Raw genomic sequence first — 10,967 nt, 5'->3', positions numbered from 1 at the left:
TGATTGTTGATTTTCAAACGAAACTATCAAACCTTAATCACTCCTAATAAGATGATTATTTGCTTGTAATGTTTAATTACCCCACTAATCAAATCAAATCAAAATCAAGTCGAAGAAGAAAATAAAATAAAATCCAAATGATTAACTTTGATTAAAATTGGAAAGCAGAACATGTAACAAATAATTGTATCTTAAAGCCTGATAATGGTCATTTATTAATTATCATATGGTCATTAGGATGAAATGTTGACCAAAATATAAGGAGAGATGACCTAAAAACCTAGAAAAATTAAAGTTGATCAAGTAGAGGATGAAGATGAAGATGAAGATGAGGATGAAAAGTCCATTATCATCACCTTACCGAGAATTGATGATGAAAATATTTTGTCCTTGGCCTCGGTGGGTTTAAGAGTCAATTAGATTCAAATAGAGATTAAAATTTATTAAATTGAAAACTTTTACTTTTCAGAAAATGTTAATAATATATTTTGGCTTATTGACCATTCATTGAATTTCCCATCATCTATTGCATACAAGCCCTAAGGCTATAATAATAGAAACTGAAAATCGATGATGAAAATTGAAGATAATGACGATGAAATGAAGATGAAAACGAAGGTGATGGCGGAAAAAAAAGTTCTCAACAAAATGAAGAAAAAACTTTGAACTGAATTAAATGATTTCTCTTCATATTGAACTGATTCGATAATTTTTTCTTTCTCCAATCGTATCGATTATCGTTCATGTATAAATGTCCAGGTAGAAAATGATGATAAAAGGAGATGTATTATATTTCTCTTTCTTTTCTTTTTCATCCTCTCGCTCCCTCGGAATAAAGTGAAAGTATAACCGATGAGCCTCTCCCCGAAATCGCGATCAATGAAAAGCGCGTGGAAACGCGTTTTTTTTATAATTTTCTCTTTCTCAGTTTGGGATGGGCTTGGTTATCATCTTATCTTCTCTTTCTTTTTTTCTTTCTTTCCTTTCTCGAGAACTTCATTTCGTTAGGTGTAACCACGGTGTCTACGAAAGATTTTTGATTCTCTCTCTCTCAAAGTGATAACGAAATGAATTAAGTAGCTCAATGAGGAGATAAATTTTCGCTCCCAGTTTATCTTCTCTTTCTTTTCTCTTTTACTTTCGATTACCTGTCTTTCTACCTTGTGGTCAGTTTGTCGCTTCGATCGTAACTTCGAGTAAACTTTTTTTCTTCTTTTCGTTTAATTCATTTTCATTGAATAGTTTGTTCTTGTTAGTTTGTGCAAACAGATTAAATTGCTACTATTAGTTAATTGTTGGTGAAATCCAAGCTGATTGCTTGGTCCTGTTATTCAATTGATTCTCAGTTTTGAAAAGTTTTACATGTTAACCATTTTGTAACTTTTGTTATTTAAATTAAAATCAAAATTTACCAATTGGAAAAGACAATTAAGATGATTGAATCTAAATCGTTGAGTTTGATTGTGATTCTTTTCACTATTTCAAATGTATCTTGTCAATTTTTTGACCCAAGATTATCATCATCAGGATCATCTTCGCCATCTTCATCACCTTTTGCATTTTCACCACGAGGATTATTTGGCCCTCCATCGCCATCATCATCATCTCCATTCAGTTTTTTCCCTTCTCCATCTTCCTCCTCATCCTCTGATTCTGGTTCCCAATTTCAAACTATCCCTTCCGGTGACCCTTCAAATCCAAGTTTCACTCGATTTGCCTCCTTTGATCGACCCTTAACCTCAGTCGCACCTGAAGGCTTACCCGCCGATGAACTTTCAGCTCTAACCCGAAGTGGTGCATTTTCGGGCCTCACCTCATCTGATCCACAATCTCCACCACGATCATTCAATAATAACAATAATCCATTTGCTTTTGGGCAACAACAATTTCCTCCATCACCATCAGCTGATTCAGAAATTCAATTCCCAGGTAGACCACAATTCACCAATGAAGGACAATCACAATCAACACCTTTACCACCCCAACAATCAACACCCACATCAACTGATGACCGGCGATTCAATGGTCAACCAGGAGTAGTTTATGAACCTGAAGAGGAAAATGTAAGTTAATCATTTTAATCAATAAAAAGATATTAATTTTCATCAAGTAGGAAATTTGATTTGAAAAAAAACAGGAGCTTGATTAAGTAGCAATTAACTTAATCCACTTAGAAAATTACATTTTGAACTTGAAAAATGAAAACGATAATTGTTAGGAATCAAATAATATGTATAATCATGATTCAAACAATTTGCTTAATTGTAACGATAATCAAGAGAAATTTGTTTTCATTATCATTGACATTGAATATTCATAAAATTGGTTTACCATTAGTTGATTAAACCTTTAATTTTGTTTTCCACAATTTAATCACGTTCTAATGGTTAATTGTACATACAAAAAGTGAAAGTTAATCAAGACGCCAATCCAATTGAATTTAAATCCATCGTGAAGGAAGAATCATGAAAATTAACAATTTAACAATCAAATTATTAGTCTAACAATTAACTGAACAGTAGTTGAAAATTTTTATCGTGATTAAAATAAATTGTAATAGTTTTAGTTTTAATAGAATTGATTTATTATCAATTCAGATCATCTCGAATTGATTAGAAATGTTTTCTTGCTTTGGTCAAGTTGAATTTAGAGTGAATTAACTAATTGTTTTGTTTTCTTTAATCAAGTTAATCAACTCTTTCATCAACTAATCAACAATTTAACAATACAAATCGAAACTGTTTATTTGAATTACAATTTATTGTTATTGTTTTATTTTTAATTGTTTAGCTTTAGTTTTAAACAGTTGGTTAAATGATTATAATGGAAAGACAATTAAAAAAGATTGAGTTTTGATTAGGATTTTTTAATCAACTTTCTTAATGTATGATTATTAATTTAATTGATTTCTCAGGATGATTAGAGTTGATTTTAATTGTTTAATTATTACTAAACTTTACATCTTGTTATTTAATTGTATCGATTTAATCTGATTATTTGTTTTGCAATTGTTTTTATCAATGTCATCCTTTGGTTGTATGATGATGAAAATTATCAGGCTGACCTCTCATCGCAAGGTCAATCACAATTTAGATCACAATCAGGATCATCTCAGCCTTTTGTGAATCCAGAATTTTTCGGCTTCGGTCCAGCTCAACGTCCATTCCAAGGTCAACAAGCTTCACGACCTCAACTGCCAATACCTCAACCTCAAGATCAACCTCAATCTCCTCCTCGAGCTCAAGAGCAATCAACTCAATTCCAGTCCATTCCACAGAATCAACCACAATTCCAACCTCAGTTTGTACCTTCATCTCAATCCCAACCTCAAGCACAGCCTGACGCTCAATTCCAACCTCGACCTCAGCCACATTTCCAATCTCCACCTCGACTTCCCATACCTCAACCACAATTCGAGAATCAACCTCAAAGCCAACCACAATTTCAATTTCACCCACAATCACAATCATCTGGATTAAATCAACCATCAATCCAGCCACAATCACAACCACAGTTTCAACCTTTACCCCAACCAGCAATTCAGCCAGAATCCATTCAAACTCCACAGAATCAGCCACGATTCCAACCTCAGTTCGTACCTTCACCTCAACCCCAACCACAAGTTCAATCTGATTCTCAATTCCAACCACGACCACAACCGCAACCTCAATTCCAACAACCATCAGGCCCTGAATTAAGTAGACAGCCTAACCCACCCTCACAGCCCGCCCTTCAATTCATTTCACTACCGCCACCAACACCTCAACCTCAACCTAGACCACAACCACAGCCACAGTTCCAACCACAACCCCAACCCCAACCTCAACCTCAACCTCAACCTCAACCCAGACCACAACCACAACCACAACAACAGTTCCAACCTCAACCTTTGCCTCGAGCTCAACCTCAACCTCGACCTTTAGTCCAACCCGCGTCCATTTCCCCTCTGAGGCAACCATCTTTCCCATTAGCCAATAACAACGACCAAAACGGTTTGTTAATCTCTTTATATGGCCTAGAAGCAAATCGATCATCAGCTCCACAATATCGACAAGAACCAACCGTCCAACCTCAATCAGCACCATCAACACCAAACGAAAACAATAATAATGTCGCTTCAAACATAAATTTTGATCTTCCATTACTACGATCATTTATGCAAGCAAACAACATCCGGGTTCACAATCATTCACCAAATTATAACCTTAGAACAGTCCAACCCACAGCAGCACCACGAACACTATCCAGTGAAAGTTTCACATTCCCAACAACAACTCCAGCGCCATTAGCTCGATCAACTGTTGCATCTTTCAACACCTCGAATAATTTAAATGTTGGCTCAATTAGAGATTCATTAATATACTCAGATGAGTTCACACGAAACTCCGGATCTTCAAACGATGAACCAAACGATTCTCGAGTAACATCTTCATTCCAACCATCAGCACCATTAGCACCTCCACCAACAACAACACCAAGACCAACCCAATCATTACCAAATTACTATCAACCTGAAACCGTGCGAACACCAAATGAAACACCTCGAATGATCGCAGTTTCAGGTCGATACCTTGGACCTCAACTTCCACCTCGAAGAGGATACGGTCGAGTTACAGCTCAAACTCTTCCACCAACATTACCGACAACAACGACTACAACATCGGCACCTTTCGAAGAACCTTACGATTTCTCTGAACCTGAAAATTCTAGTGAAGAAAATCTCAATTCCATCCGACCAAACACTAACTTCCCTGATCTACAACGAATCAAGCCCGTTAATCGTACATCAGCATCATTCTCAGTATCGGTATCATCATCATCATCATTAACAGCACCCTCTTCCTTATCATCGCCTCGACTTTCATCAAACTTCAACAACGTGGGAAATTATCCGATAACAAGTTTACCCGTTCAAACAACAACACCGAATCCAAATGAGTATGTACGTATCGCAACCTCATCATCATTATCATCTTCGTCCTTCACATCAGCACCCGCGGTAGTCACTGAACCACCTTACGGAACCAGTTTAAATAGAGTCGCTGCCGCTCCTTCAGTTAGCCTGAGGCCATCATCATCTTCCTTATCATCTTACCAATCAAATAGCGTTGAACCTAATCGAGTTTTCAACATTCAAAGCTCAGGCTATGGAAATGTTCAACGAGAACGTGGTGCTGGTGGAGCTAATCAAATAGCTCGTTCTCGATTCACCACAGGTCGTCAGTCATCTTTACCTCGAACATCATATTCATCTTCAGTTTCATCATCATCATCATCTTCTTCTTCTTCTTCTTCCTCATCTGATTTGGCATCAACTGCTAGTCCAATAATTTACCCAATCAATTTTTACAAACACGTCGATGAACTAGCAACCCCGGCATCCTCATCATCTGCACCTCCTGCAACCGAATCAACTTTCCCATTAGTTGTACCAACAACACCCGTTCCAACTACATTTGGACCATCAGAAAATAATGCGGAAGATGAAACTCGTCCAATAGTTTTATCAAATGCTCGTCAACCTTCAGTTCGATCAAATTCGGTTCGATCATATCTCCAGGCAAACAATTATCGATCAAATGTAAGACGAGTCGTTGCCGTTAGACGAGGTCCAAATGGTGTACGAACCAATACAATATTAAGGTCAACAGCCGGTTCTCCTTTAGCACCATCAACAATTTCATCATCATCAGATCCATTAGCAAGCCAACCAAATCAATCACAGCCTACAAGTTATCGGATCTCTCGCATTGTACCATCATCATCATCAACAGCAGTTCCAACAACAATAACAACAACAACAGTTCAACCTACAACAACAACATTAGCACCTCCAACAGTCCTACGAACTGAAAGAGTTCATAAATCATCTCGTCCACTTCCAGCTGATACCGATGGCGATGGTGTTCCCGGTGAGTCGGGCAAAGATTATCCAACTCATGTAACGATCCCAAAAACCTCCTTCTCATGTGCCAATGTACCAAATAACGGTTATTATGCCGATACCGAGGCCTCATGTCAAGTTGTCCATCTTTGTCAGTTCGGTACAACTCAAGATTCGTTCTTATGTCCAAATGGAACCATTTTTAATCAACAGAAATTCTCATGCCAATGGTGGTACCAAGTTGATTGTGCCAATGCTCCAACTTATTATGAATTAAATGATAATTTCCAATCAGCTCGAATTAATCCCTCCTCATCATCATCAACTGGATCAAGAAATGCCAATCAACTTTAAAAAGCGCGAATTTTTTTTATATAAAATCATTTTTATCAATCATCTTGATCATCAACAATTAACTTTTTGTTTTATCCTTTCAACTAATTAAATAAAATAAAAATAAAAATAATGAAACTATGATTTGTTGTTGTACATTTCATAGGGCATCTCACCAAGTTTTCAACAAGTTTTTCTCGAATAACTTTTTTGTTTTTGAGCGTTGAGGCCCCAAACTCGAGTTATGGTAGTTTAGGTCATACTCAATTGTCATATTAAAATGTCAAGGTCATTCCGGTCATTCTGCTAGGATACGGTTTCAAGGTCATTTGGGGGTCACAATCGAATTAACTTGCAATCATTAGGCTCCATACGAGTTTACAACTTTTGGACATTATTATATGATTGCCGGAATTAAACGTTGTTGAAACCAAACGGAATGACTAAATTTATTCAGTTTTCGCTAATGTGTTTTCTCATTATCATGGTTATCGAAGCTCTTCCGCTCGATAAGTTTGTTTATTTACCTATGAGTTTACATAAAATCGACGTAAAAAAGGTAACAATTTAGTTTAATTTAGTTTAATTTCTACTCTAGTTGTTTAATCATCTACTAGATGTAGTTAGTTTAAATTGCACATTTATACATAACTGTTAATTTTTAATTTGTCTTTCAGTTGACATCAGTCATTTTTTTTTAAATTTTTAAAATGAATTTTAAATTATTTGTTTTTATTGTATCTTTTCTAATTGTTTTCCCTCTCCCTTCCATTCATGATCCTCACCATCAACAACCAAAGCAACAACAAAGTGAAAATGAATCCTCTGAATCGACCACAAATGCTCCTACAACAAGTGGTCAAGAATCAGGACCTGCTCCTCAACATCCGGTCAATATGACCGGAATGACCTTGATATTTTAATATGACAACTGAGTATGTTTGAAACTATCATAACTCTAGTCTGGGGTCTCAACGCTCAAAACAAAAAGTTATTCGAGAAAAACTTGTTGGAAACTTGGTAAATACCCAGTATATTGATTGCTTTTGATTAAGATTGAAAAGTTTCAGGGGAACAAAATTAAAACTTAATTAGTGATTAGCAATCAAAATATTGTATTGATTTAATATCAATTTAATTTAGATTAACAATTAATCTGATTCTTATAATAACCTTACCCAGGAATAATAATCAAGATATTATTTAATTATGTGTCTGATCAGTTAATTGTTAACCATGAAATTAATCCAATAAATATCATTAATTTGATTTCAATAACAAGGTTACACTTTGGGTTTGTGACAATTAAAGGTTCAAACAATTAACGATTTAAAAATAAACAATTTTTTACTTGAATCTGTTATTGAAAATGATTAGTAAGTATTAGATTGAACTTGCTGAAAGCCTTTTACTAAATTGCTTACCATTAGTTGATAATCACGATTAACTTTTTTAAATTGAAGAAATAACTAAATTTGTAAGAGTAATTTGGTTAATTACATGGAAGAATTAAAATAATTATAATTTATGCTCTTAATTGTGGACAATTAAATTTTGGCGCTTTTCTCTTTCAACTAGCGACATCTAGTGGATAATTTTTTTCTCATTTTCTGTTGAAATATTTTCTTTACTTTCATTGTTTATTGTTTAATTGTAATTATTGACAATTGACTGTTAATTTTTACTAATTAACTATGTGAAGTTTTGTTCCTTAAACTGTATTAATGAAGTGTTCGCAATGCAATTCAACTTTCTTTGAGATCGAAAGTGTAAGTAATTCAAAATTTGTTCATTCAATCAGTTGTTTTCTTTTTCTCTAATTTTCATTGATTGATTTTTTTTTCTTCATTTTCTCTTTTAGGGTGATAAAGTTTGTGTAAATTGTGGACTAGCTAAAAATGATCGATACGAGTCTAATGCTACCGCCGATGGACTGACTTACACTAATAACAGCGTATTCAATGGACAAAAGATACCAAATACATTGAAACATTCAATTGCAAATAGAGATGGAGCTCGGGCTATTAAAGATGCTCTTGAACGAACCATTCGAATATGTGATTATTTTAAATTCTCTTGTACAATGATACAAGATGTTAAGGATATCTTTAAATCTTTGGTTCGATCATCCAAATTCTTGCGAAAATATTTCAGAAGTAAAGTTATCCTCGGCGGTGTGGTAATACTAATTGTAGCCAATAGATCAGAACTGACTATACCAAAGGAAAAGATTTGCGAAAGAATTGGCTGTTATTTAGCTGAATTTAAATCGGTTCTAAACATGGTCATTGAAGAGAATCCTAGTCTTAAACCAACACCGAAACCAATGAGTGATCTGATTCCACATCTTGTAAATGGAGCAAAATTTGATACAACGGAAACCAATGTGATAAAAGAAAGATGTAAACAGTTGATTGAATTAATTTCTGAATCAAATATGATGAATGGTAAAAATCCAACCCACATAATACATGCAGCTTTATGTTTAACCTGGAAATCAATTAAACCCAAAGAACGAGGGGTCAATAAGATAACGTTTAGAAAATTTTGTTCCATTTGCGATTTACCATTTTCGGAGACTGGTAATCAAAGATATAAGGAATTGATAGAATTCATAACAACATTAGTAACATATTTACCATGGAATAAGCTGTCGATTAACATGATCAAGGTGAACTTGTCATTCCACTTGACTGATATTCTAAATCATTCAACGATGGTTCTCGATCGATACAACGAAGCCAATAGACCAAAAGTGCCAATTGAAATTCAAGAAACTTCCAATTTAATGGAAACTTATCAACCAATAGTATTACCAATCGAAGAGCCAGAAATTTCTGATTCAGAAATCGACAAGTACATACGAAGTGCTGGAGAAGTTAAATTTATCAAAAACTTACACCGAAAGACTAAATTGTGAAAAATTATTTATATCAATTAATTTTTACTTTAAATTGTATTATATTTATGTGAAAAAAAACTCATCACTAAATTTCACTAGTTAGATGAGAAAATTGGAAAAAACCACCAAAATGTAAGATAAAAATGTTTATTTACTTGTAACAATTAAGAAATTGATCAATAACAATTGTAAATTAATCACAATAATTTAAAGGGATAATAAGGGAAACTCAAATTAATTATTTAGAGGACTTTGACTAATTTGATTTTGTTTCCATGCTAAAAATCAATTGTTCAATGATGAAATATCAAATTACTTTGAATAAAAAGTTCTCAATTAAAACTCCTTTGATAGACTTGGAATCATTAATATCCAAATACAATTAAAAGGGATAAACATTTACCGTTATAAAAGTAAAACTCATAAATGATCAACCGATTAACAAGCATCTTAATGGTCTCTTGCAATAATTTGAGTATTTTTGTCCTCCACCAAGTAAATTGTTTGCAATTCAATTGAATTTTCAAATGCAAACTTACATTAATGATCAATTTCAATTCAAATAATTAACCTTTTATTGCCTTTTTTACACAACATTAAGGGACAGGGTGGGTCTTCCTCCTCTTCCTCCTCCTCCTCCACCTCTTAATCCTTTCGCTTCCTGATAACCCCTTTGGCTCAATTCATCTTATGTAACATTATGGTTTCTCCAGTCACTCAGATTGAATAGCTGAATATGAGTTAAAAAAAACACTATCACTAAATTGTCACCATGATAATAACAATCAAAGGGTTAACAATGTCCCTAATTATATATATGAACTTTTTTATCGCCGAAGAAAAAAAAATATTAATGTTCAATTGTTGTAACAATTTAGATTCTGTAAACATTACGAGCTTTTCATTCACTAGAATCTTTTTTTTCACTACTTCATCATCGGAATTATAATCAACACTCTGACAATTACAATTAGTTGTGATTAATTTATGGCTGTTAAGAAATTCCAAAGAACTTCAAATAATCAATATTCGTTTTCTCAATGTGAATAATGAGCTCAACAGATTGTTAATCATCTTGATTAATTCTGCTGATTAATCTCGATTGTTATCGAGAACCATATCTAATTAGCTATTAGTTTATCCATCAAATTTTTCATGTCTGAGGTAAAGATTAGCCTATGAAATGGTCAGAATTTTATTCTCTATTAAGTGTCCTGAATATTGTAATAGGATAATAAAAAAACTCTTTGAGAGGTCATTTAATGACCATAGACACTTCGATATCTTTGTAGAGAAGTGAAGAGAAATTATCACTAAACTGATTGACAGAATCACATTAGTTGTGGTCAATGTTGATTATAAAATGAGTGAGAGAGAAAAGTTGTCAATCAAACTGACCAAAGGGCAAACTGTTATGTCAATTTAACTTTAGCTTTGGTCAAAATCTGATCTGAAAAACGTTAACGAAAACAACAACAACTGATCAAAATAATGAATATTAATGAAGATACAATGATCAGTAGTTAAATTATTATCCAATTTTAAATGTATCAATTCAAACAATTGATTATCTTTCACAATTATCCGTTTCAATACAGTTTTATTGATGAAATTTGAATTAATCGAAATGTTGAGTGAATCAAGGTTATCATATTTATCAACATGAATTAAGTAAATAATTTACCTTCAGCTGATTGTTTGGAAACATTTTTAACTATCATCAGCATCCAATTAACTAAATTCAATCAGAAACTAATCAAAGTCCATCAAATGTAACAATCAACTGTTCGACAAATTGATTTATAACAAAAGAAATTACAGTTTTTCTGACATAAATTGATGTTTATT

General features: G+C 33.6%; 2 protein-coding genes across 3 annotated transcripts; both read left to right on the top strand.

The window, feature by feature from the left end:
- Positions 1–1,236: 1,236 nt before the first annotated feature.
- Positions 1,237–7,200, top strand: LOC128393414 (mucin-5AC-like). 2 transcript variants are annotated; one of them, XR_008326140.1, is made up of 3 exons: positions 1,237–2,063; positions 3,059–6,776; positions 7,018–7,198. XR_008326140.1 is itself a non-coding variant. In XM_053353591.1 (2 exons), the coding sequence occupies exons 1-2, from the start codon at positions 1,434–1,436 to the stop codon at positions 6,236–6,238; spliced, it is 3,810 nt and encodes a 1,269-aa protein (XP_053209566.1). In that variant the 5' UTR covers positions 1,237–1,433; the 3' UTR covers positions 6,239–7,200. The 2 variants fall into 2 exon arrangements, 1 of the variants encoding a protein (XP_053209566.1); XM_053353591.1 differs by having other exon boundaries at positions 3,059–7,200.
- Positions 7,201–7,821: 621 nt separating this feature from the next.
- LOC128393415 (transcription factor IIIB 50 kDa subunit-like) lies at positions 7,822–9,325 on the top strand. Its single transcript, XM_053353592.1, has 2 exons — positions 7,822–7,986; positions 8,079–9,325. The coding sequence occupies exons 1-2, from the start codon at positions 7,942–7,944 to the stop codon at positions 9,135–9,137; spliced, it is 1,104 nt and encodes a 367-aa protein (XP_053209567.1). The 5' UTR covers positions 7,822–7,941; the 3' UTR covers positions 9,138–9,325.
- The last annotated feature ends 1,642 nt before the right edge of the window (positions 9,326–10,967 follow it).

Source organism: Panonychus citri, unplaced genomic scaffold (assembly GCF_014898815.1).
Source record: "Panonychus citri isolate SS breed McGregor unplaced genomic scaffold, ASM1489881v1 Contig00138, whole genome shotgun sequence".
In the NCBI taxonomy this organism is placed as follows: Eukaryota; Metazoa; Arthropoda; class Arachnida; order Trombidiformes; family Tetranychidae; genus Panonychus; species Panonychus citri.
The sequence above is the reverse complement of the archived record's forward strand: the minus strand, read 5'-3'. Positions and strand labels throughout refer to the sequence as shown.